This window comes from Hakea prostrata, chromosome 6, assembly GCF_041222555.1.
Source record: "Hakea prostrata isolate BN-2017 chromosome 6, UWA_Hpros_2, whole genome shotgun sequence".
In the NCBI taxonomy this organism is placed as follows: Eukaryota; Viridiplantae; Streptophyta; class Magnoliopsida; order Proteales; family Proteaceae; genus Hakea; species Hakea prostrata.
Window position 1 is genome coordinate 36,544,966 of NC_142605.1, and position 26,330 is coordinate 36,571,295.

The 26,330-nt window shown below is 38.9% G+C and overlaps 4 protein-coding genes across 10 annotated transcripts; all 4 read left to right on the top strand.

The window, feature by feature from the left end:
• Positions 1-452: 452 nt before the first annotated feature.
• On the top strand, positions 453-9,887 carry QC (glutaminyl cyclase). Of its 2 annotated transcripts, none has more exons than XM_089158992.1 (11): positions 453-996; positions 2,032-2,088; positions 2,678-2,713; positions 4,247-4,311; positions 4,980-5,043; positions 7,270-7,387; positions 7,483-7,580; positions 8,157-8,227; positions 8,367-8,394; positions 8,530-8,584; positions 9,142-9,887. In XM_089158992.1, the coding sequence occupies exons 1-11, from the start codon at positions 733-735 to the stop codon at positions 9,249-9,251; spliced, it is 966 nt and encodes a 321-aa protein (XP_089015118.1). In that variant the 5' UTR covers positions 453-732; the 3' UTR covers positions 9,252-9,887. The 2 variants fall into 2 exon arrangements, with proteins under 2 accessions (XP_089015118.1, XP_089015119.1); XM_089158993.1 differs by having other exon boundaries at positions 9,148-9,887.
• Positions 9,888-11,237: 1,350 nt separating this feature from the next.
• On the top strand, positions 11,238-14,551 carry LOC149013764 (putative serine/threonine-protein kinase At1g01540). Of its 2 annotated transcripts, XM_089159866.1 has the most exons (7): positions 11,244-12,096; positions 12,630-12,734; positions 12,915-13,037; positions 13,131-13,301; positions 13,438-13,567; positions 13,666-13,875; positions 14,026-14,548. In XM_089159866.1, exons 1-7 carry the CDS (start codon positions 11,501-11,503, stop codon positions 14,257-14,259), a joined length of 1,569 nt encoding a protein of 522 aa, XP_089015992.1. In that variant the 5' UTR covers positions 11,244-11,500; the 3' UTR covers positions 14,260-14,548. The 2 variants fall into 2 exon arrangements, with proteins under 2 accessions (XP_089015991.1, XP_089015992.1); XM_089159865.1 differs by having other exon boundaries at positions 11,238-12,096; positions 12,915-13,301; positions 14,026-14,551.
• Positions 14,552-16,713: 2,162 nt separating this feature from the next.
• LOC149013765 (protein BPS1, chloroplastic-like) lies at positions 16,714-19,030 on the top strand. The gene is made up of 2 exons (XM_089159873.1): positions 16,714-16,804; positions 17,666-19,030. Exon 2 carries the CDS (start codon positions 17,680-17,682, stop codon positions 18,748-18,750), a length of 1,071 nt encoding a protein of 356 aa, XP_089015999.1. The 5' UTR covers positions 16,714-16,804; positions 17,666-17,679; the 3' UTR covers positions 18,751-19,030.
• LOC149013766 (mitogen-activated protein kinase homolog MMK2-like) lies at positions 16,724-26,330 on the top strand. 5 transcript variants are annotated; one of them, XM_089159869.1, is made up of 9 exons: positions 16,724-16,804; positions 19,055-20,539; positions 20,660-21,215; positions 21,352-21,548; positions 22,190-22,319; positions 23,068-23,205; positions 23,776-24,108; positions 25,180-25,363; positions 25,455-26,330. In XM_089159869.1, the coding sequence occupies exons 3-9, from the start codon at positions 21,210-21,212 to the stop codon at positions 25,625-25,627; spliced, it is 1,161 nt and encodes a 386-aa protein (XP_089015995.1). In that variant the 5' UTR covers positions 16,724-16,804; positions 19,055-20,539; positions 20,660-21,209; the 3' UTR covers positions 25,628-26,330. The 5 variants fall into 5 exon arrangements, with proteins under 5 accessions (XP_089015995.1, XP_089015994.1, XP_089015996.1 ...); XM_089159868.1 differs by having other exon boundaries at positions 19,055-19,532; positions 19,930-21,215; XM_089159870.1 differs by having other exon boundaries at positions 19,055-19,532; positions 20,381-21,215.

Genomic DNA, 26,330 nt, shown 5'->3' on the forward strand with positions numbered 1-26,330 from the left:
TTTGGGACTTCACACTTAGTGGGTCATCTTGTATTGTTTCCATTCCACGTGAAGGAGTGCTTGTTGGCACTTCTTTTATTGGTTTACACCAATAAAAAAACTACATCCCCTCAGAAATGATGCACATCCTTGATATAACCCATTAGGATGTCGGACAGATGTTGAAATTCTGACTGCAGCCACTCAGCCAGGCTCCCACAGCTGCAATTTGTATCGTTGAACTTTAGATAAGAACTTATAACATCGTTTATACTGGATGTTGACATTCTGATACAAAGGGGCATCCATATAATGTATATTCTTACTCTCCAGAAAAGAATAAATGAAACATGGGGTGTTTAATTCGATTTAATTTGATCCGGTCCGACCTGATTTACTCGGTTCGATTTTGAATTCGGATTCCCTAGTCCCCCGTGCATTCCCATATATTTTGTCTGTGAATATTGGACAGTTGGATCATGGATGAGCGACGAATACCTATCTACTCCGTCGCCCCTACGAGGTTGCGGAGAAGCGGGATTCAATAACGACGAAGGTCGATCGAATTCAAAGCAAACTCTCTTCTGCAGAGAGCACAGAACAACCGCAACAGCTCATTCTACTAGGGACCACTGTCTCGAAGAACAAAGCGCTGAGTAATCCATTTTTCCTTTTCAAATCTCTACACTTGTAGCAAATTCTCAAACCAAAATCCAAAATTTGTCCGTCACTGTTTCCCTATTTCACTCGCACATGAGAGCTGTCATCATGGTTGGCAATTCATTGAAGAGAAGAACTAAGAGATCGACTTCTTCGCCGCATCCTTCCATGGCGCCTCCCGCTTCTTCATTCAGTTGGAAAAGAAGTTCCTTTGTGATCCCTCTCTTCTTGGTCTTAGGCGTTCTTGTCACGTATTTTTCATTGGGTCGAAATCAATTACTCTCTCAGGACCCTTCGTTACATTACTCAATTGAAGTTGTCAATGAGTATCCTCACGATCCAAAAGCCTTCACGCAGGTATCCATTTCTGTGATTGCTGCGTTCATGTTCGCGAAGACGACTTCAATGTCATTGCTATCCATCCCTTGCCCCAAATTTTTATGTCAATGCTAGCTAAATTGTAATTATAATGCTTTTGTTGGACATTTGAGTAGGCAAAAACCATTAGCTGAATGAGAGCATTTATGGGGTAGTATCAGGTTCAGAAGCATGTGTGTTGATTATGGAATAGGATATTCTTTCGGGATTAAGGAAATCACTGTTAAATACTTGTCATGAATATTATTGTATCTAATTGATTTTACAGCAGTTGCCTGCGTTTCAGTTTGTTTGTGTGAAAGACTAATGTTTGGGATGGTCAAGGAGGTACAAATTTTTTATATTTATTTTTTTTTCCGAGCCTTCGGGTTATAAATTTTTGTCCGCAGGTTCTCTTTACTGCAAAGGTTGGATGTGAAGAAAATAATTCCATATGCCCAATAGGCCTCATGTCTTCATGGTATTAATATGGTTGATCGTGACTTCATTCTCTATGGTGACACTATGTTAACTGAAGAATGCGGTGGTATGATAGGTTTACAACTGTAGAAAGGTTTTCATAATCCCTGGGAAAGTGTAGCATAAATGAACTTAATATATTTTGCTGAAAAGAACTTCGTTCATGAGTGGGTGACAGGTGAGTAAACCTTTACTTCACCTGGTTGGTCCTGAAGGAAGGAGCAGAGCTAGAGCTTTAGATATGAAGGCTGCAGATTTCCTGATGAGGGATAACCAAGTAATTGACACTGAATTTCTAATTAAGTGTTCCAAACTTCCAGTTCATGGAGTAAATTTGGAAGAGGGGGGGGGGGGGAGGGAGGTCAATTGTTTCTAGAGAGCAGTTGACAAAACTTGATTATAAATTGGTCCCCATCTTAGCTCTTGAATTTTTTTTTCTATTCAGAATTATGCTTTTGAAGAATTTTCACAATAATACCAAGTGGTATCATGCTCTTTAAAATGCAACATATTTTAATACAGTTTATAACCCTATCATGCTCTGTTACTTTTCAGGGCCTACTGTATGGAGGAAATGACACTCTGTATGAGTCAACTGGTCTTTATGATGAGGTTATTGCCTGCTTTGTTATATTCTTTTCTGTAAACATAATCAAATTCATGAATTGTTATTAGGCCTTTGATAACTATATATGTTTTCTACCATATGCCATGTCCTAATTTGGCGTCTGAAGGATTTAGCCAGTAGCTGTTGCTGATTTTTCTGTTCATTTGTGTTGTTTTGCATACTAGAAGGCTGGGTGGAAACTCTATCATCCTCAGAATATCCTCATGATTTATCAGGCAAAGCAATCATAAAAGCATTTTGGCTTTTGCCTTTTGCTACTAAAACTACTTCTAGTTCATTTTTTTAGAAGGGCAAGTTAGAACCCTATATTGTATGGAAAAGGTGCAAAAGCACAATAACATGGCTGGCACCAGTCAAGGAAGTATGGTGTGGTTGCATTTTAGTAGTGCACCTCTTGTCGTGGACATTCAGTTTGAAAAATCCATTGACATTGAATACATATCCTCACAATTATGCTTACAGAATTATTAACAATTAGCATTTTCTATTATATGTTCATGTTTCTTGATGTAAACTTATATTTTATATTCTTTTCCAGTCGACATGACATTCCATTTTCCTTTATAATTTCAGTCATCAGTCAGGAAGGTCAATCTCCAGACCGGGAAGGTAAGGATAACTCTAATATTCAGAAATCTTATGTGGCTCAACATGTCTGGATATCGTTTGTTTCTTTTCTGGATATGACTACTTTTAGCTATTATTTCGTAATTTGTAGATGAACCATGTAACAAAGACATGAATTGCTATATCAGTGTCTGATATGGCATCCCGGCCTTTGCTGAAAATTGCCAGATTAAAAGTTGGAAAGTAATACCAATATAGCATTGTAACAATTAGCAAGTTTGGTAGGTCATCTGAATCTTAGAATTTGCTCAGTTTGTCACACTATTTCTATTACAATAAGGTGAAATAGATGAGAAAGATACTGTTATTTAGGTGTAAGAAGATTGTGTTGTCTGGTGTACGTTAGCTAATACATGTATTACGATAATTACCGATTGCTGCACATTGATATGGCTGTTAAAGGCCTATAAGTCTGTGGTTCTTTCTTTTTCTTCTTCTCCCCCCCCCCCTCTCCCCTTTCTTAAATTTGGCTACCAGACTAGTTTATCAAGCCTGCCCCAAATAAGTAAATAAAAAATATAGAGATCTGATTAGAGTCTTGTTTTTGAAATTAGAGATTTTAGGAGCTTTTACAGAAAATGGTGATTTTGAGGAAAGCTTGATCTTTGTCCTTAAATCTTGGTTTTTTATCCTATTTTGTGAAGCAAATTTATACATATAGGTTAAACTAATTTAGGTGGTCGAAACTTGACCATTTGCAACAATTTAAAACCACTCTTCCTAAATAATATACAATATCAATACTTAAAAGCTTGCTTGCACCCCTCCTCATTCTTGCATTCTTTGGTCACTGGTACAAGGCCAGATCAGTTGAATTGCCTCTTTGGTGCTAATAATAACCTTTCCTGAGTGGTTCACCTCTGATTCTATCTTCTCTAGGCTTGCTTTTCATCAATACTAATATCCTCATCCGATCACTGCGATTTTTAATATTTGTTTCTTTCTTACCAACATTTATATCTGCAAGACACCCATGTTTTTATAGTTGTCGTAGATGATGTATACTATTAACTTTGATAGAATGTGTGACTAAGCTTCTCTCCACTTCATCCACCTAGCTCAGATTGTACAGGAGCCATCCTTTTGAATCTCTCCCTCATTATGATTGAAACCAAATTTGGAAAAATACTCTTTGAGTCTTAGGATTATTGCTTAGCCTATTAGTCTTAGTCTGAGGTTTCACTTAACTTGCACTCATTATACTTATTTTGTCTGAGTTATTTCATAACTGTTTGGTCATAATTTCAGGCATCTTTCATCATTCCACAGTTGAACTGTTACTCTCTCTTTGATCATTTCATCGAAAACCATCTCATATCAGCAGTATATACTATCCATCTGTCATCTGTCATCTTTCATCTGTCTTCACATTTGTGGCTGAAAGAATATGTAATGGATTAGTTTTTCATGCTTTCCGACTATCCATCAATCTCCTACATGAATAAAACAAAATGATTAAGATAGGCCATTCATAACTTTCAGTTGTATGTTATCTTGTATCATTAATATTTTCAGGTCGAAGTACTTAAAAAGATGGGTGCTTCTTATTTTGGGGAAGGTCTTACTCTTCTTGGTGAAAGGTATGTAGTGGATAACCATTAGTTGGAGTTTACTTCTCTTGTTGGTTTTGTTAATTATAGAAATGAAACCTGGAAGACAAAAGGAAATAAGTTCTTTTTGTCTTTTCTCTCATCATCTTTTATTGCATGGATTCAGGGCAGAAAAGAAACCTGGTTCTTGTATTTAATTTGGGAATACATACATGTCATGCTATATATGTGGTCTAGTTTAACATATTTCAAATATAACAGATGTTTATTCACATGTCTTCTACGTATGAGTCTTGTTGGTTCCTCAATGTCACTTCTGTTTTTTCCCCCTATATTTAGAACCCCTTTTTCCTTACAGTACAGAACCTTATGGCAACATTGTGTGTGTTGCTGCAACATGAAGTTATAAGATTGCTTCATTTACATGTTGGTACTAAATGATGACATTGTAATTAATGGCTGCTATGAATATGTCATAGTATTTGGAGAAATTGATTATTTTCTGCTTTTTCATGAACTCACAAATTTATTTCTTTTACCTTCATTTCGATTCAGAGTCATGACACTATTCATTCCCCTTAGATCTATCACTTCATTGAGAATCTTTGACTATTTATGTCCTTTTTGTAGTACTCTTTTTCATGCTTTCCAGAATCTGCTGAAATTTCTAATTTTGTATGTTTCATGTTCTTTTGTAGGTTGTTACAAGTGGTTTGGTTGAAGAAAACTGGTTTCATATATGATCGATATGATTTAAGTGAAGTTGGTTCTTGACCTCACCCCCATTTTTTTTCTTTTTCTCTCAATCTCTTGTTCATTAGGGAGTTCATTTACAATTCATATGTAAATTATTTCCCCATCTTGAATAGTGAAATATTCTGATGGTTTTCTGTAATTGCTATTAGTTATATGCATCTGTTGATGTAACTTTATACTCACTAGGGTATATATTGGTGGAGACTTTCTCTTGACTCTTCTGCTTGCAACTATTTCGCAAATCATTGTTTCTCCAGCAAACAGTTGAAACACAAAAAACACATCTGCACTGTGCTTCCTTTCATACTTATGCAGATTAATAGAAACTTCAAATGCCTTCCGATTGGTACCATTGGACCACCACTTCTCTCTCAAGATCACTCAAAATCTCCCATGGCCCTTGCTGATGACCTCATGATCTTCTTTGAAGCTGACTCCCTTCCAATTTTATCCATTTTGTGTTGCTTGTGCTTCTTTGAAAATATTTCTGGTCTCTGCATGCACCCTACTCAATCCCTTTTTCCCTTTGGTGTCTCTGAGGCCAGGGCTTCTCTGAAAGATTTGTCTGGCTTTCCTTTGGGCCTGTTTCCAGTCAACCATTTGGGCCTCCCTTTGGTCCTTTCTCAGTTGATTAACCACCACTGTTTCTCCATCATTTGTGTAGATAGCTTCCCACTTTGGAAAGGCAGCCTTTTCTCATATGTTGCTGCCTTGAGCTGATTAAATCTGTTGTGCAGTTCTCATACATCCACCTGCCTGGCATTTTTGGCTCTCTCTATTAACCATTTCAAAATTGGTGTCCCTTGTGATTGCCTCTCTGTGGAAAGGTTGTGATTCTCCTTGGTTCCTCCATCCCACCAGTTGTGCATCCATCTTCATCCCAAAGATGAAGGGGGCCTAGGTTTGAGCCTTTGAGGAGAACTAAAGATGTTAATCACTCCAGTACCTTGAAGCTGATTTGGAAGATAGCTTCTAAGCAGAAGAGTATTTATGTCAATTTTCCCACCCTGTTTGTTTGGACTCATAATTGGTTGCTCCTTCCAACTTTGATGCCTCTTGAGTCGAAAGAAAGATCCGGAAGCTTAGACATCTTGCCTAGGGGTCATCTTTCCCAGGTGATGATGTTTGCTTATCTAGATTTTGGCTGGACTGTTGGCACCCTCATGGTGTTCTCCTTCACCAAGTCCGTCAGTTAGGGAGAGGAAACTGAGGCAAATTCGATATGATCAGACACGCAGAACAGCCCCTCCTCCGTCCCGCCACACCCCAGAAATGCCCAGGCACCAGAAGACCCAGGATGGTGGTGATACGGTGCTCTCCATGTGGCCCCTGAGGAGGGCAAAGCCAGGCTGAATCAGTCAGCCAGAGGCACACCCCTAGTGGGTGAGCATGCATGGCAGCAGTAGATGCAAGTGAAACTGAAACAGCCCCCGCAACAGGGGCCCGGGGGGGGGGGGGGGGGAAGGCGTGACAACCTCCACCCCGCAGAGGAAGCCACGGCATTAGGCGCTCAGGGGAGGCGGGGGCGGGGGCGGGGGGAGGAGGCAGGCCCAACAGGCACACCCCGAAAAGCCACATGAAGGTCCCACCAGAGCTCCAACCCTGTCTGCATCCACAAGCAGACCAGCCCGAGGCCGGGAAGGCACGGCCACCAAAAGTGGACCACTCTCGAATGCCCCTCCCTGCAGAAGCAGAATGGCCAACAAGGCCGCCCGAATACAACAAAGCCAGAAGTAGACAAGTCTGTTGCTGGAAAATAACGAACGGAAAGCGCTGGGCGGCCAAGGGCGAAACAGACCCAGCAGACTGGAGCCATTATTTGTAGGTCAAACAACACCCCCCAGTGGCGAACCCCAGAACAAGCTCATGGAGTGGGCCCCCACCGCCAGCCTCCCCCAGAAGGCTGGTCTTGGTTAATCTCCTTCAGTACCCTGTTCTCACTCTGGGGTTCGGCTTTTTCTCTCTGATAATGATTTACTTTCTTCTCCCCCTCCCCGGAAAAAGGGCCAGGTTGCCAGGCTTGTGGCATTAACTGCTAATCTAAGCAAAATTTGGTGTCCAAATGCTTCGCCTGCCCCGCGACCTGTGATCTTAACTAGGAATAAATATTTATACACTTCTTGGAGTATGGGTGATACTCCCGTTTCTGGAATAAGCTGCTTCCATGTTTTATGTAGTTCCCAATCGATTGTCAGTGTAGTTTTGTCTATTAATTTTATACTTGTGGTGCAGGTTGGAAAGTTTAGTCATCAGATGCAGGATGGTTGGGGACTGGCAACTGATGGGAAAATCTTATTTGGTAGTGATGGAAGTTCAACTTTGTACCAGCTTGATCCTGAGACATTTAAAGGTAACTGTTTCAAATTCTGCATGAGGGTGGCTATGTGTGGCTTCTGGCATTTTCCTATGAATTGTTCTGCAGCTGAATAGCTTCTGTTTGTGCAGTTGTAGGAAAATCTGCTGTCAGATACAATGGTCTTGAAGTTCATAATCTTAATGAATTGGAGTATGTAAATGGAGAAGTATGGGCGAACGTTTGGCAGGCAAGCCCTAATCTTTGAGTGGTACTTCCTGCTTCATATTTGTGTTATGAGGGCTCTGCATGATCTCTTGCTTGGAGTCGCATAATTTTAGATGTAAGAGGCACTTCTTATCATTTATAACCGATCTTCAAAATCACTCCCATCAATCAGGCATCCCTTAGGTACTTGTTACTGCTTACTTCAATGGTTTGCCTCTTAAAACCATAATGCCTTTTCTTGGTTAGGTTTCAGGGGATAAAAATTATTGTGCCTCGCGTTCTTGTGTGGTTTTCACCCTGCCAATGCTGTGGCTAGGAGGGTGCCTTGGTCACCTTGCACCCAGGCCCCTTACAATGCCGTACTCACCTAGATGCTGTGACAAATATGGTTTTCTGACTTAGGAACTCTCATCTCTCCCGTCTCATAATACTTTTTCACTTGCTTGAAATGTTAGGGTAGGCACATTATTGCATATGATGGATAATGTATCATTTCATGGCGTAGTTTTATATCTAAATGATAGATGTGTATCTTCTCATGGATTTTGAAGCTCATAGTTATTTTGAATAACCTGGATTGTTGATCTACATGGTGTAGACTGACTGCATAGCTAGAATTTCCTACAAGGATGCAACTGTTCTTGGATGGATTCTCCTTCCCAGTTTAAGGTTTGCTTCTTTGTCTTTTTGGCAAATTTCTTTGCTGTCTCACTGTTGGTTTTTCTTCAATTCACTCATGACATCCTCCTTTGCGATCAGTTGAAATTCTGAAGCAGTTAATTCTTCTTTTTCTTCTTTTTTTTCCCAGGCGAACTTTAAAGGAGGAAGGAAACAAAGTAAGTTATAAAACCTTTGAATGAGATTTTTATTTCTGTCAGTTCTAGAATCCTAATATTCTTGTGTTATTGCTGCTTATGACATCCACCAGTCTTGATTTCTTTCACCTTGCGCAACTCTTTGATACTTTTCAGGTTATTGATGTTCTGAATGGAATTGCCTGGGATGGAGAAAAGAACCGTATATTTGGTAAGAACCTTAATTTGATCCCCAGCAACTCTTGTATGAAAAAAAAAAAAACCAGATTTGCTTTGAAATGATGAAGATAAGATAGTGTGGTTGAGGAAAAATGGTTATGCTCCTCAAGATTCTTATTTAAGCGCTTGCCTCATGAGTCAAGAGGATTGAGAGACTGTAGTTTTCTTTTACTTGCGAGGTTGCCTGCTTATCCTATTTTCTTTTAGTTGGTAGCATTCTGTTTATGAAAAAAAGGATCCATTGATCCCTTTCTTTTTTGTGCCAAGAATTTTGTGTAATGCAAAAGAGATGCATCATGTTCTTTTTTTCTTTCTTTCGGGCACGGGGGTTATATGAATTATGCATCATGTTTGGTGAGTGTGATTTCTATTTTTCCCCCTCGCTAATTTGAACTTTTTTAAGTGGATGTGGATCTTTGAGGAAGGTCAAATCTAGGGTCTTTGTGGAGTACCACAAGAGGATAGTCACATCAGTCCCATAAGAATTGGCTTTGAGTTGTTAAATCCAAATTGTTCTGCCCTAATTTTTTTCTTCTTCCATTCATACAGTAACAGGGAAGTTATGGCCTAAGCTTTACGAGATCAAGTTGCATCCAGTGAGGGCTCTAGATGATGATACCATAAAACAACTCTGCCTGAGAGAACGGTTCCATTTTTGACGTGTCTGAAGGCCTTATTGAATGATGTTGAAGTGAACATAGTGATGCTTTGCTTGATCTGCTAGCAACTCCCTCTTTTGCTGGAAGTTTGTGGTGCAGGGTGCAGGCTTAATTCAGTTCAATGTTCTAGTATAACCACGTCTTCCCTATAATTTATTTCTTGTTTACAAGATCCTGAAGGAGGGAGCTACTCACTTCAAAGGCACACATCAAAGCCATCGGAATTCTGGTTTACAACCGTTGTTTGATGCATAACCTCCATCATCGCCCAGAAATTTCTCTCTCTGTTGTAGTATATTATTCTTTACCTTTTATGCCTGCAAAAGCAGTTATAATTTTGTATATGCTTCAGCTCAAATTTTGATTTATAGCTCTAATGCACAAGATGAAGACAATCTAAACCCTAATATGCAAGATGATCACCTCACCCCACTTGAATGGCAATCTAAAACCTAACAATCGATCATAGTTTGGTTTCCAAATTTTAGATTGTAATAATCGGGATGAAAACTAATTTGTACCAACTTGATATTGGTCCGAACCGACTAAGTTGAAGCCGTCCAAAAGATTGATCCAAATCAAACCGGAATAAAAAACCGAATTAGTTGGACTTAATACCAGCCACATGCTGACAAGATCTCGACTGTAACGAGGGCAACATGTTCACCATTGAGAGTTTGGATCACCTCCTTGTCGGGGGAGCATTATGTGTTCATTGATGTCTTTTCACTACATTTATTTTGTGAGATCTACTTTAAAAATTGATAAAATAATTCAAAGGTGGTGAAAATGCATGAGGGGAGCAATTTGATCGGGATTCATCAGTTGGTGGGTGCTACGAGACATCTGCATATTCTTTTTTGTTTACCTAAAAATACACTAGGTGGGTGCTACGAGACATCTGCATATTCTTTTATGTTTACCTAAAAATACCCACCCTCTTCATACAAATGGCAAAAACTATACTTGACGTAGTGCATGGAGTTTGGATAATTTCTCCGTTATAGGAGAATAATGTGATTCCCTAACACTTTTCAACCACACAGTATGACCCTACTTCTGAATATTATAAAATGGATTAGATCCTATTGCGTGGTTGAGAAATAGTTTTGGAAGTCTGAATTACTTCCTCGTTGGAGTAAAACAATGTGCTCATGCTCTTGGCACATACTAGCGAGGCCCACTTTTAGAGATTGAAAAAAAAAAATTAGAGGTAAAAATCTTTAGTACATTAGTCAATTGATAAATAGTTAACAAAGCACATTGTTCTTCCCTGACGAAGTGCAAGTTAGGTGTGTCAATAAAACCCCATTGATCTGTCTAGGCGTAAACCCACCCTGAGCCCCACCTGGTTCCGACCGATTTTTTTCAACTCAAAGGACAAGCTTGGATAACAAAATAATGAGCCCTGATAGGATCGGGTTTTGGTTTAGCCCATGGGCCAACCCAACCCAACCCAACCCAACCCGATCCTATATTAGTTTAATTTAATTAAAGCTATACTTAGGAAGGTTATTTGATATTTTGACACCAAAACAATATACTAATGCAGTGCAGTTTAGTTGGTAAAATCAATAGTTTTTAACAAAGAGTCATGTTTAGATTAATCAGGGCCAACCCTTGGATTTGGGATTTTTAAATCCTGGTAGATTGTGTTGGACTTAGAGTTAGGTGAGGTTGGGGTTTCAGACTAACCCGGCCCAAATCGACCCGTTGACGCCAACCTAGGTGCAAGTGCAATAAAATCCGGCGGTGACATTAATTTTAGGTGTAACTCACTCAGAGTGACGCTCTCCATTATTTTATTGGTAGGAAAATCATGGTCAGTGGCCATGATCTGTCAGACAATAGTTTTTCCTGCATTTTCTAGTAATGGCGTTGCGTGGAATCTGAAACCTTGACAGCTGCGATCTCTTTTTCTTTTAAAAAGACAGCTACGGGCCTACGAGGTTTAAGATAATTTACATTACAAAAGAAGATGTTGAGGATATCCATGGGATTTCGACAAAAGCTTAGGGCGTTTTAAGTACAATACCTAATTCTTCATTTGAAGTTCAACAAAATTCACACTCTTCCACTCCAGTCACACTCTGGCACTGTTTTGTCTTTGAGTGTTAGCTTTCTCTTTCTTCTCTTCTTCACAAACCGTTACCATTTCGCCGGAAAATCAAAGCTTTTTTTGGTTTTTTTTCCGGCTTATAATGCAATTTCCACTAAGATTATCTTAGGGTTTCCTTATTATTGATGCCATGTCGATTTTCGATACAGCGTTTTTGAACAGTGAGCTCTCGAAGCCGACTTCAATCTTTGGTCTTCGCTTATGGGTTGTGATTGGAATCTGCTTTGGTGCTTTTATTGTTCTCATACTCTTCCTTCTTTCTCTCTGCATTACATCTCGTCGCCGTAAATCTCCCAAATACCACCGCTCGCGTTCGACGAAGGGGATTGGTCTTGTTGATTCGACTCCTGTGGTTTCTAAAGAGATCCAAGAGATCGTTCATCATGTTGCTCCAGATCAGCGCCATGCGTTTCCTCCTTCTATTCCCGAGATCCAGATCGACATTGGGAAGCCTGAGCATCGGGTGGTGTTCTCCGATAGGGCGCCTTCACACGCAAGCGGTGAGAGCCGATCGACCACTGCGACGGATTCCACATCTATGGCTAGCGGCCCTCCTGAGGTTTCGCATTTGGGTTGGGGCCACTGGTACACTCTCCGGGAGCTTGAAGCGGCGACCAACGGTTTTGCCGACGAGAATGTGATCGGCGAAGGAGGCTATGGGATCGTTTATCTCGGCGTTTTCGCTGACAAATCTCAGGTTGCTGTCAAGAATTTGTTGAATAACAGGTACCAAATCTCCCAAAATCGTCTGTTGCATTTTGTTCTACCATTGCAAAATTGCTTATGAACAAACTCTTGATAGACAAATATCTTATTTTGTCTTGGTGATTAAAGCTTTGGTTGAATATTTTGTTCTCTCTCTCTCTCCCCTCCTGCTACCAACATGTTCTTCTCTTCGGAATAGAAACTCCATGCGAACTTACTGAATGAATCCAGAAACACAACTGATTTCTTCTTATTTTGTAAGGAGACGTTGAGTTCCTTTCATACTGCTTTAGTTATTCCAAAAAACTGATCTTGGACTTCTGAGCCTGTGTGTGTTTAATTCTTGTTCTCATGGTGATCCGAGAAGCTTGTTGTGTTAATGGCCTGGACTGTCAACCATATATTCTTTTGTACTTACATAATATATTTAAATTGCTTTAAGGAAGATAACTATAACTTTTATCTTGGCTTCATAGATATGGAAATTTTCTCGTGGACCGTATAAATGTCTCAATGATATTTCAAGTTAATTGATGAGACTAATGAATTATCAGGGGTCAAGCTGAGAAAGAGTTCAAAGTAGAAGTGGAGGCAATTGGCCGTGTTAGGCACAAAAATCTGGTTAGATTGCTTGGATACTGTGTGGAAGGAGCTCACAGGTATGAATTTTTGAAATATATCTGAAGAGCCACTGTCTTCAAGATCAATCTTGTATGGTAGGGTTTTGCTGAAACTGTAACCAGGCATTGAAATTCTGTGAAAGCTAATATTATGATCTGATTTGATCCTTGAAATATATATGATTGATTGTTTACTCTCCTTTTTCTTTTTTAAATTAGGATGCTTGTTTATGAGTATGTAGACAATGGTAATCTGGACCAGTGGCTGCATGGGGATGTAGGTCCAGTTAGCCCTTTGACATGGGATATCCGAATGAACATTGTTCTTGGAACAGCGAAGGGGTACTGTAGTTTTCCTCTGAATTTTGTTCCCATATATGTTCCACCCCCCTCCCCATTCTCTCACCTTATTTTGGTTGGAAAATGTATTTGCAGTTTGGCCTATCTTCATGAGGGTCTGGAGCCAAAAGTTGTTCACCGTGATGTAAAGTCTAGTAATATCTTACTCGACAGACAGTGGAATTCTAAGGTCTCTGATTTTGGGCTTGCTAAACTGTTATGTTCTGAGAGGAGTTATGTTACAACTCGTGTCATGGGAACATTTGGGTCAGTCAGCTTTGTTATTTAAATCTGGATAAGTTTGATATTCTTAAACATTTTATTTTATTTATTATTTTTTATATGCAGTTTTTTTGTGAAATCTAAAGGTGGTTTTGACTAACAAACTCATATTCTTTTTTAGATACGTTGCACCTGAATATGCTTGCACTGGTATGTTGAATGAGAGAAGTGATGTATATAGCTTTGGAATATTGATCATGGAGATAATTTCAGGGAGGAATCCTGTTGAATATAGTCGACCCCCTGGAGAGGTTGCTATTATGAATCTCTTTCATCTCCTCTTCTAACCTCACCTTGGGTTGGATAGTTATCAGTTTTCGATAGCCAAAACTAAACCATTAAATTGCAGGTGAATTTGGTGGACTGGTTGAAGACAATGGTTGGAGAATGGAGATCAGAGGAAGTAGTGGATCCTAAACTGCCTGAAAAGCCTTCTTCAAAGGCACTCAAACGGGTTCTTCTGGTCGCTTTGAAATGTGTTGATCCTGATGCACAAAAAAGGCCTAAAATGGGGCATGTGATCCACATGCTTGAGGCGGATGACCTGCTTTTCCATAATGTAAGTTTTCGTAGGATAACTAAACTCAAGTTCTTCAAAATCTATAGAAGCAGATTCAGTAAAGAGAATCAAAAGAGAGCCTGTACTACTTGGTTTCACTTCCAGCCTGTCTAATCAATAGAGACCTTGTACTACTTGTTTTTACTGCAGGAACGCCGAATGGCAAGGGATGGCACACGATCTAATCAGGAATATAAACCTGCAAACCAGGTTCCAAGATTGGGTGATAAACAGATTGCCAACCAGGTAGTTGCTAAACAGAGAGATAAACAACCGGAAAGCCAAATTATTGCTAGACTTGGTGATAAGCAGTTTACCAGTGGAACCTCCAACACTAGTGAAGGTGATAGCAGTTGCAGTTCATACCAGCAAAGTAGGAGATGACAGGGTAAATTATGTGTACTGACAATCAAAGTTTGTCCCAATTAGAAAATCATTGTTCCCCACATTTTCAGTAGATTTTTTGCTCAAATTTTTATTGAAGAATTCATTATTGGCATTTGCTAAATGTTAATAGGTAATTGATGATTACCTTGTATTGAGATGTATTAGTATCATAGGGAGAATTGGATTAAAATCATTTTGAACAAATCATTGTAACGCATTGAATGAAAAGTTTGAAATGACTGTAAATTCCATCTTGAGTCTGTCAATCATTTATTTTCTGTTGTTTTTAGTTTTTTTTGACGATCTTTTTGGTTGGAAATAAGTTCATTTAGATAAATGGGCTTCTCCTGGTTGACTGGAGGGGCTCTACTTCAGTGTTGTGCATTAATTGTGCAGCACTGTGCTGCTGCAACCGATCGAAGATCTCGACCATTCGCTGCAAGTGTTGTGCATTAATTACACAGCACCCCAGCAAAATCCTGACTGGAGTGTTGCATGGCCACCAATCTAGTTTTGCTAGGCTGGCTGGAGGTGGGTTTGTTGGCCATGAGTAGGCCATTATCTCCTTCACAAGCAGGAAGGCTCCACCTCTGTTTCCAACTATAGGACAGAGGGCACCACAAATAACAAATTTGAGCTGGTTTTTTTATGTAACAGTTGAACTACCTTTTTGTCTGTATATGCCCTTCTGTAGTAAATGGTGAACTGCCACTAGTGGTGGTGCTTCTAGCACATAAGTGGTAGTAAATTATGTAGAGATAATAAGACTAAGGAGGTATCCGTTTAAATTATGATTCACAAGTTTATATCGATTATTTTAGCTGGCAAGAGGCCCATCTAAAATTTCAAGAAGATTGATAGAAGGTGCAAGCAGATACATTTACTTTTCTTTTTGAAACAGTCGATCTTCCATGTATATACTGTGTATATGATGGATGAATCGTAGAGTCCACCCACGTTTGAGTACTTTGCAGTTTTTTTAGGAATAAGAGATTTTTATATATTGGGTATAGAAGTATAAAATACTAATTGAATCTATGATTTCTTTAGGTGTTGCTTTTACCAACAGAGCAATCTATAATGATATTTTACAGATTTTTTTTCCCTTTTGAATACTGCAAATGCAAGTCACTATTGATTCATGTGTGCAAATAATTGATCCAACCGTGCTTAATAAAACTAAATGTGAATAGTTTTTAATTTGTTTTTTTATATATAAATTTATACCTTTCTTACATTTAATACTTGTAAACTTGCAAAACAATTTTTTATTTAACTGCATACAAGAATCCAAGTACATTGACTTCTCCATAATTTTACGCTTTTAATTTTGTTCTCAGATCATTCCGAATAATTTTCCATCCGAATCATTTCCTGAATTCGAAATAAGTATGTATTCACCACCATCATCAAGCAGAGATGGGATGTTAGGTTTGATGCCGGCAATGGAATCGGGACCTGCTTGCTAAGACCTTCGTTCATCAACCAATTTCACTTTTCGCTCTCTTTCATCGACAACCCAATCGGAATTGGTATTGAGAGGAAGAACCATCACAGGCGATTGGCAATTGCAGTAGAGGGAGAACATTGGGAGAGAGAAATTAGAAAAGCGGATTCTAGTAAGGAAGTTGGTTTGTTCATGTCGAAATATTAAGTGTCTAATTATCTCAAACCCATTCGGTTTCCTGTCCGAAACCCTAGCAATTGCTCAAGAAATCGAGAAAACAGCACCAAAACCCTAGCAGAAAACAAAATTCGCGATAGCAACGAAACCCTAGATCTGGAAAGAAATCGGCAGTGCTCAGGAAGATATAATAGATCCCCATCTGACTTCAGATCCCAGAGCAGTCCATGAAGGAGCCATTAACGCACAAACGGAAGCATCGACGGCTCCCAGAAAAATATATCTGGGTTGGTAGAGAGAGAGAGAAAGGAGGTTTGGATTCGAACGAAGAGAGAGCCTTTTGGGAATACAGGGGTTTTTTACGCAAATTTAGAAAAAATAGGAGAAATTTGGTAAAATAAAAATTCCATATTTACAATTGAATCCCCTTATAATCAGGAACGTTGGATCTTACAAATGACACGTCATAAAATCCCTTATAATCAGGAACGTTGGATCTTACAAATGACACGTGTCATAAACCAACGGGCGCCCACTGCAAATAAAAATCCGGTTTGGACAAGAAACTTCGCGAGTAAGTATATAATGGACCGAGCGTTCACAGATTCCTAAGCAACTATAAGATCCAAACCGTTGAGATTCTCACATAAACGTGTCGATGAGGTCCATTCAGAAAATGGTAAAGTTAGTAAATCCTTGGCCGTCCGATCAAAATCAAACGTTAACTACAGATCAAAACCTACCGCCTACCCTACTATATATATAGATAAACTTCTAGTCTGAATCAGACGCTTCAGGTCATAAAATCGGGAGTTTTCGTTTTATCTTAGCGCAGTGCAGTGTTGTAGCTTTTGCAACTTTATTTCTTCGAGTTCGAGAGAGAGATTTGTTCTTCGTAGTGCCGATTTCGATTAGCAGGTGCGGTTATTAAACTTTCATTCTTGTTTTGTTTTATCTTTTACAAAGATCTATTAAAAGCTTCCGTTGTTTAATCGGGATTCTATCGTTTTTTTTTGAAAAGTTAGGGTTAGGGTTTCGATTGATTTGAATTCCCGCTCACGATCTGTGGGTTCCTGGTTTGATATCTGCTTGGGCCGTCCTGTTATTTGAGGTAAAGATCATGACACTACGATAGAATTTTGGGAGGAAAACCATGTGGTTAGATGCTTTTGCGAGGGTTTATGTGAAATTATTTTGGGAATTCGTTGGCTTCGGTTCGTTTCTTTGACTTTTACTTGCGGCTGCATGTTTTGATTGATATAGATTGACTGGAGGATTAAGTTGAAGTATTTCAGTGAGAGAAATTGCGAGTTAAAATCATACCCATAAAAAGTGGGATTCCGTGTTCATCTCGCATGAGCGATCTGCGATTGCCCCTTGTCGGTGCTGCTGCATACTTACCTAGTTAATGTCGATGGGGGCCCCAAAAAAAAACGAAAAAGAAAACGGTAGATCATCATCAGAATCAGGGTTTCGATGTAGGTATTTGCCCAAAGTAGAACTTGGAACCCATGGGCGTTTTGTTCGGGAGTATTTGATATTTCAGATTGACCCAGATGCCCCTAGAAATGGATCTGTTTGCATGGTTTTCTAGGATTACCGATCATTTTGGAATCTCTTAAGGTTGTATTAAAAATTAGTGTGATGTTTCCCTTTGATAGAACTGTATTTTCTGCATTTTAATTTCATTTTTTAAAACTTTATATCTTTTTCTATTTATGTCATCTCTGTTTCCATTTCGTGCTGAGGGGCAGTTTTCTTTGTGTGCTTTCTTGACAGTTGTATATAGTAATATGAGTAGGCCACATGATGGACATCCCTCGGCTTTTCCTTTTGGAAACCCTTTCCGAATGATATTTCCCAGGGGTTCATGGATGTCTCAAAAGCTTATGGGACTGTTGAATTCGTTTGAGGAAAGATTGGCAGAAAGGCTGAAGAAGCTCAAACTGAAAGATGAGGGAGATGTCCTTAGCTTGTCGTGGATGCGACTGGCAATAGAGTTGCTTTCAGAAACGCATGCTGACATTAAAGTTCTTATTACTGACCTTCAATTTCCTGTCGCTGACTGGGACGAAAAGTGGATGGATGTCTACTTGGATAATAGTGTGAAGTTACTGGACATCTGTCTCGCCTTTAGCTCTGAGTTTTCTCAGATTAACCAAGCTCAACTTTTTCTTCAATGTGTGCTACATGTTTTGGATGGCACTAAAACTACACCATCAGATGAGCAGTTTTCGCGTGTGCGTTCTTCACTGAGTGACTGGAAGAAGCAGATTGCTCACAGGAACCCCAAGCTGGAGAACTGTTCTATCATCTTACATGGTCTCAGCGAATCTCTTCACATGGGTAAGGTTAAGAACTCTGCAAAGGGAAAGGTATTGATGCGTGCTATGTATGGGGTCAAGGTTCAAACTATATTTGTTTGTAGCATCATCACAGCAGCTTTCTCGGGCACAGCTAATCCACTGGTGGAGTTGCATGTTTCTGACAAATATCTGTATGCTGAGGCTTTTAACGATTTGCAAGCTAATGTTAACGGAGTTATTAGGAGAGTAATTTCAAGTGGAAGTTTTACCCTATTAGGGGAGCTCGAGGTTGTCAAGGCTAGCGTTGGGAGGTTGTCTGCCATGATTGACAGGGATCGCAATGGGCCTTTCAAAGAAGAAACAATGTCAAGCGCTGTTTCAGAGTTGAGAAAGAGTTCTGAAAGGCTTTCACAAGGTGTGGATGCTCTTTCGAAGGAAGTAGAGGGCTTCTTCCAAATCGTTCTTACTGGTCGTGATGCTTTACTCAGTAACCTAAGAGTAGATGAGTCTGACTATGTCAAAATAGAAAGCAATGGCGAACTTCAGGGTGTAAGGTGACAGGTACTTCTGGATATGTAGTTTGTTAGGTTTTCTGACTAGTTAGATCTCAACAGTATTTTCACAAGCCTGTAATACCAACGAGAAGGCTATAGTGAGTGAGTTCTGTAATAAGAAACTTTGAGCATGTTATCCTTAATATACATGTTTGTGTATATCCGTCGTGTGCGTCTGTCTGTTTTTGGTTTTCTTGTGATGAACTATGTATGTTAGTTAGTGATATACTCAATGAAAATGATTCGGGTGAGATTTGAGTTCACTGTTATGTTTTATATTACCAAACCAGATTCCTCTTGTTCTGCAGAAATTTAAGTCGCTGAGTCCACGTCGTTCAATTTGTTTCTATGTAGACGTTGATTGATAACGTGCGAGAGAGTTGTACTAAATGGGATATTTGTAAGTTCTTGCAACCATGTTTTAAATGTTATATATCAGCAATTTTTTCCATTTGCTTTTCCTTCTTAAGTGTAGGGTATGTTTCAATTCCTTTCTTATGAAATAGACTCTGTCCTCCTCATGCTAAAACTATTAGAAACCCTGAATCTTGAATCGATCTCAAAATTTATTTTTGTTGCGGGTGGTTTTGAGTGGAGATATATCAATAGGTCAGTAACCTGGATAGACTTCCCTCGATTTTCTGTTGTCCATTACTAGGATGGTTCGAGTGTGAATCCTAAAAGTCCCAGATGACTTTGGAGTAGTGCTACAGGCAGAGCTGTAACTAACTTAGAGAAGATGGTTGGAAACTGCGACGTGTAAGGTTTTATTCAAAACTGTGGAAGGTAAAGAGTTGGAATCTGTTCTTACTTAATTGAATGAGAATGATTAGTAATTAAGTTCATATTTTGTATGTATTCTTAGATTATTTGTATATGGATTAATAAGTGATGGAGAAGTATAAGGAGAGCATAATGTTCTACAATTATTTCACATGATACAAGTGACATCCCACTGGGCGAGTTTTGTGAGCTGGAGCATTCATGTTCCCTGCAACAAGCCAGGAAACAACTTCCTCAGATGCATCAGGAGACCACAAAGGATCTCCTATAATCTAATCGATGATTTGCCCCAAGAAAATATCTAGTCAAATTGAAATGGCTGACCTGTTTTGTAGAATGCATTCTTAACCTGATGAGTGTTGAGCATCCATATTTTTCTGATCTTTGGAAATGATTTCAGTATTCCACCAAGAAGACCTGATGCCCAACACAGCTTGTAAGAGTATATAACCATGTAATGCTGCTACTGGTGGCCCGGTGGGTATGAGTTTCATCAAATCTAGATGAGCTGGTTTTGAAGATTTCTAACTTATTTGGCACACTAGAAGGAGACATGCATATTTTGGCATTGCTGATCCAAGAGTTGTTTCACTTTCTGAAGTTATATGCACTAGCTGAGCAAGTATTCCATCAACCGATTGGCAGCAGTTCTAATTTTGACCGATTGATCTTTAAATTGATCACTGAATTTATAGGCATGCATGCTGAGGTGATGATCCATAATGAGTGCATACAAGAATCAAGAGGGCCTAGAAACCCTCATGGATGATGTGTTAAACTGTGTTTGCTTTTTCAGATTACTAATCAACCCCACTTTTCCCAGAAGTTGATAAGCATTGTTGCATCTGTAGCTGGAAGGAGACTGCTTGTTAACGTTGGCAACTTCACCATAAGTGCATCCACACTTATTATAGTTGCGCCGCCGCTGCAGGTCCATGAATCCGATGAGAGAATCAGGATCAGATCACATCAAGTTAGGGTCAGTGGAACGGTGGAAATGGATTCGTAAGGCATGCAAGACGAACATTTATTTTTTGTTGTTTTGATTTTGAATATTTGGATTCACTCATTCTAACCCTGAAACCCGATTCCACTGGTGTGTCCACGCCCCCTGACTGGCTGATATAAAGGGTGATTAAAGCTCACATTGATGGATTGGATTGATAACAACTCCAACATAGAGAGGAAATTTGAAAGATGGAAACATCTTCAAAGTTTCACGGATTTTCAAAGGAAGTTCCAGATGTAATCATGGAAGTCACGGTATAACTGTGACTCTGGCTTTCTATATATATGCAGTTCATTGTTGTTTAATGGCTTCCACCCAAGTTTGGTTCATGGGTATAACATGAATCTAGGATACGCTCAAATGCTTTATGGATTTTAAAAGCAAAGAGAAGTGAAAGTAGTTCTCATTATGATAATTTTAAAGGTTTTTGCTTTCTTTACGTGATCATGTTATTGTATCTTTCAACATTAATCTGTTTACTGCTGCGTGAATGATCACAACGATTTCCATTTTCTTTCCCAAATGGATTTTCCTCTTCGCTTGGACTTTCACGGAGTCCCACGGATTTCAAAAGAAACTTCGAGATGTAAAGTAGTTCACATTCCAGTCTTCATGCCTCACGCAAACTCGCGGTTAAAGAGGGCACTAAGAAATTGACATTGCAGAGACGGATGGAGGTTTCTGCTTTCCCCTTTATTTATTTCGTTTTCCATACTCTGAAGCTCCAGCGGAAGCTCTGCAATTGAGCTGCGCAAGCTTTGTTCTCTCCTCTGTTTTAGCTTCTCTCTAAGCCCTGTTTTTGAGTTTTTGTAGAAGGGAAACTTCGTCTTCAAGGCTTCAATCATGTCAACAGTATCGAGTTCCACCTCAGCCGATTCCAATATCAAAGGAGTTCTCAGTCATGGCGGTCGCTACGTTCAGTACAATGTCTGTGGGATTATGTTCGAGGTTCCTACCAAATATGTTCCACCCATACGACCAGTCGGCAGAGGCGCTAATGGCATTGTGTGGTAAGATATAATCTTTCTTTCGGATTATGTCATCCCATGCTCTGTTTTCTGTCAGCCATGGTGCTTGGTTTTCATTTTCATGAATGTGTTCGAGTTGGGTTTTGGGAATTCTGAAGACAGTGCTGAGAATCTGCTGCAACACGCTGGTTTGTTCCTGGGTTTGATATGAACCTTGAACAAAGCTGAAAAGCTTCTGAGGAAGAAAGAACATTAAAAGCCACAAATTTGTAACATAGGTTGTAAACTTCAGAAATCAGAACAACTGGCAAGTTACCTGTATTCTGTCCTCAAAATCAAAACCCAACACTAACACCAACAAAATAAAAGAAAGAAGGATTTTTGGATCATTAAACAACTATGTATGAAAAGCTTCTTGTTTCATGTGTCTGGTCTGATCTTCATATACACTACTTGTTTCTGTAGGTTAATTTATCATTCAGTTAATTGGTTTTGCAATATGCTCTGGATTGAAGTAGAATTTTAAATAAAGGTCTTGTGGATGAAATATTAATTTTAGATTTTCAGGTTGATGGTTCTATTATCTTCTTCTTCTCTTATTATTATTATTTTTTTAATACTCAGTAATTCCCTTTTCATTAATGATGATGTGAAGGATTAATCTAAGCTTTCTTGTTCTCAAGTGCGGCTGTGAATTCAGAGACACATGAAGAGGTTGCAATTAAGAAGATCGGTAATGCCTTTGACAATAAAATTGATGCCAAAAGGACTTTAAGAGAAATTAAGCTTCTCCGCCACATGGATCATAAAAATGTAAGTTCAGTTCCCTTAGCAGTTCTCCTGGGTTCATTCAGTCCTAGACATAATTTCTGAAACCACTAGATAGTCTTGCCTGATCAGACTGGTTGTACTGTAGCTAGCTAGTAGCCAAAAGGGATTGGAGATCAGATCTCCATGAATCTTACTCACTCAGTGGATTCCTTTGTCGTAACTGCCTAACCTAGGGAAATCCATCAACCGAACTTTTCAACTTGAGGTCCCTTGGTAAAAGCATCAGTGACAGTGGGCATATGGCTTAGGAGATCCTCTGCATAAAGTAGCAGTGATAATGAGCTTTTAACTCAAGTTGATTCACTATTTGCTTTGTATTTGTGCTGTAAGTTATATCCAGTTTACATATGGAAGAGAAAGATCATCCCAATTCTCCACCATCTATCAGCCACATATCATTACCCTATTGAGTGTACCACCGTTATGGGTCAGTACTACTGGTTAATATGGATACTGCGCCTGCTTCTGATTACCAAACCTGTGGTTGCACTAGAAGCAACCAAATTCAGTTTCACTTCTCTGTAGAAGAAAACAGTAACAATTTGTTAGTTCCAAATGAGAAGGGAGAACATCATCCCAGGATCTTTCTTATATGTATATCCTCACACTATCATTACTTGAACTTCTAATCTTTGCCTTGCTTTTTGTATTTGGTGGTAATTCTACAAGTTGTTATTTCTAGTCACTTCAGATTTTAATGGCCTGACTTCTAAATTCTTAACCATGACAGATCGTTGCCATCAAAGACATTATACGACCACCAAAGAGAGAGGATTTCAATGATGTTTATATTGTTTATGAATTAATGGATGCTGATCTTCATCAGATAATCCGTTCCAAGCAACCATTGACAGATGAGCATTGTCAGGTTTTACATTACCATTATATCATGGCATTCTTTGTTGAATTTTTATCACGTCAAGACTATAAAGTAGTTCAACATTTTTAGCTATTTCATATTGTGCTTCCCAGCTTTCTGTGAACAAAAATAGAATTTGCAATTGGACAAATCCATACTCTTTAATTTGTTGTAACGAGCTAGAGAACCTGCCCCCCCCCCCCCTCTCTTTTTTGTATTTCTAGTTTCCTTAAATAAAATTCTATGGCTCCCCTGTATCCCAAATAATTTGGGCTAAAAAAAAAAAAATCCATGATAAAGATTCATCCACTTGCTATTATAGTTAGTAAACATGGGGCAGATTTTTGGGCATTTTTATATAAAGATGAATTTATATCTCTCTACCCAACCCAAGCGACTGATTTCTCTAGGCTACCTACATATGTGCTGAAACTATCAATCTATGTTGTATACCTGAGAGCTGTTGCCTGTTGGTGAGTATTTTGGATAAGAGAAAGGAGGATAGAAACTCAGTTAATTGTATGTATCTCAATCTAAGTTCTATTAAGGCATGATAGATATCATTTGCAATGTTTGCAGTTTTTCCTGTATCAGTTATTACGAGGACTGAAGTATGTACACTCAGCTAATGTATTGCACCGTGATCTTAAGCCCAGCAATTTGCTTATAAATGCAAATTGTGACCTTAAGATTGGGGACTTTGGACTGGCGAGGACAACTTCTGAAACAGATTTTATGATGGAGTATGTCGTTACTCGATGGTACCGTGCACCAGAATTGCTCCTAAATTGCTCAGAGTATACTGCTGCTATTGATATTTGGTCAGTGGGTTGTATCCTAGGTGAAGTCATGACCCGTGAACCCCTCTTTCCAGGCAAAGATTATGTTCACCAATTGAGACTTGTCACCGAGGTATGACTTTGAAACAATGAATTTTCCATTTAATTCAGATAGAGTTTCCTTGCAGCTAGTTTTTTATAGTCCAAGACATCTCCTTAACAAATTTGCTTTTTCCCCATGAAAGAAATGAAAGAGAGTTCTTCTTGGCCTCTAAAATTATCATTTATACCCCCTATTAACAAATTATGCATTTCCTCGAAAGAAAATGAAGTATGAATATCATGGTCTAGTCACAAGAATTTGCCACAATTTGGTCCTGCTGTTTACCATGGTCATTTGTCTGAAATTTCCTGCTACTGCTTTAAGTTATGGTAATCTTGAGATGTCAGGCCATATTAAATTTAGCCGTGGCAAATCTGTTTTACCACCCAATGCAATTTAGAGACTCTTGAGATATCTTAAACAAGAAAAAGTTTTGTCAAAAACATTTTCAAAAGAACCAGAAAAGGCTAGAACAGAAAAGACGGTTCTTTTCTGTATCTATTTATTATTTCTTTTTGTTGGTTGTTTTGGGAGGGTGTGTGTTTGGAGCAGGCGAAAGAAGGTAGGTTACCTTTCTCTTTCTTTTATTTGTGCTTTTTCTATGAAATGGCAAAATGACCTTTACACACATGGACCAATAAGGGCTTTCCATGCTCTGCTGACATCACCATGCCCTGTGGAAAGTTGTTGGAACAATTCCAACTTGGTAGAGAGAACTTGGTCTGGACTAGCCACGCATCAAGTTTTATGGCTTTAATCAATACCTTCTGTGTATGTCCTTGCATTCTCCTTTTGGCATGCACTCTTTTGCTGGTCTTTGATATTTAATGCTTTCATTTTCTATGTTGACAACTTTCTATGAGATGAAAATTAAAATGTGAAAGGGTTAACTTGGGTATACCTCTCCCAAAATTTTGTCCTCATCCTATCCTACATGTGGCAGGTTTGTGCTGCAAGCAAAGCATTTCCTCAGTTAACCAGCATGATTTTCTTTGATATTCCTTTGTCTTGCTGACCTCTACCTCTATTAAAAGCTTCTACCTACTTTCTTAATAAGTTGCAGAGTATAATTAGCTTTGCATTTTCTTCTATTTGGAAAAGCTTCTAGGTTCACCTGATGATGCTAGCCTCGGATTCCTCCGAAGTGACAATGCCAGAAGATATTTTAGGCAGCTCCCACAGTACCCAAAACAACAGTTCTCTGCTAGATTCACCAATATGTCTCCTGGGGCTGTTGATTTACTAGAGAAAATGCTGGTGTTTGATCCAAACAAGCGGATTGCAGGTATGATGGGATTTAGAGTATATCACAAAAATTAGCTTTTTTTGGAGCTCATTTCTGTTAATTTTTCTTTCTTCATATTTGTTATATGCAGTTGACGAGGCATTGCGCCACCCGTACTTATCGTCTTTTCATGATATAAATAACGAGCCAGTCTGTCCTACACCTTTCAGAGTTGATTTTGAGCAACCATCCTTAAGTGAAGAGAATATAAAGGAACTCATCTGGAGGGAGTCTCTGAAGTTCAATCCTGACCCAATTCATTAGGGAGTTAAGAATGGTATTACTGTAACGGAAGGTCTAAACACATTCAACTTCTATTATAGCTTGTAAACCTTATTGCAGGAAGTTGAAGCAAATCTTTTTGCAAGATTATGGTTCTTCAGAATGCCGACATGTAAATGTGGGTGATCTATCCATCAATACCAAGGGTACTGGAGGAGCTTTGGACATTAAAAGGGAAACATTGTGTATTGTCTTTTAAGGTTTAGTAGTTCTGATCTTTCTAATAATAGGATTATTATCTGAACAATCACTTTGATGTATCTATGAATCATATATTTTTTTCTTCTGGAAGGCCTTTGCTGGTTTTTGAACCTGAACTTTGTATGATATGGGCGTGTAACAAATTTATTCTCTTAATTTTATGTTTGATGTGTTGATTAACTGTTAAGCAAGTGCCTGAGAGTTAAATATATATGGTACTACTAAGCAAATTCCTTCCAATTGTTCACACTACTTGGAACATCTGAGAGTTTTACATTAGATGTATTTCCTAGTGTCTATGTCAAGACTCTATCCATTTTAATGGAAAATAGTTTTCTGCATTATTGGGAATAATACTGTCTCTATCATTTTGGAGAATTGTCCTCATAATTTAGAAGTCTTATATCAAGCTGCTTTTGTTCATCCGGCCTCTATGATGTGATGCAGGTTCATCCATGCGGTTTATGGCATAGGGAACTTCAAA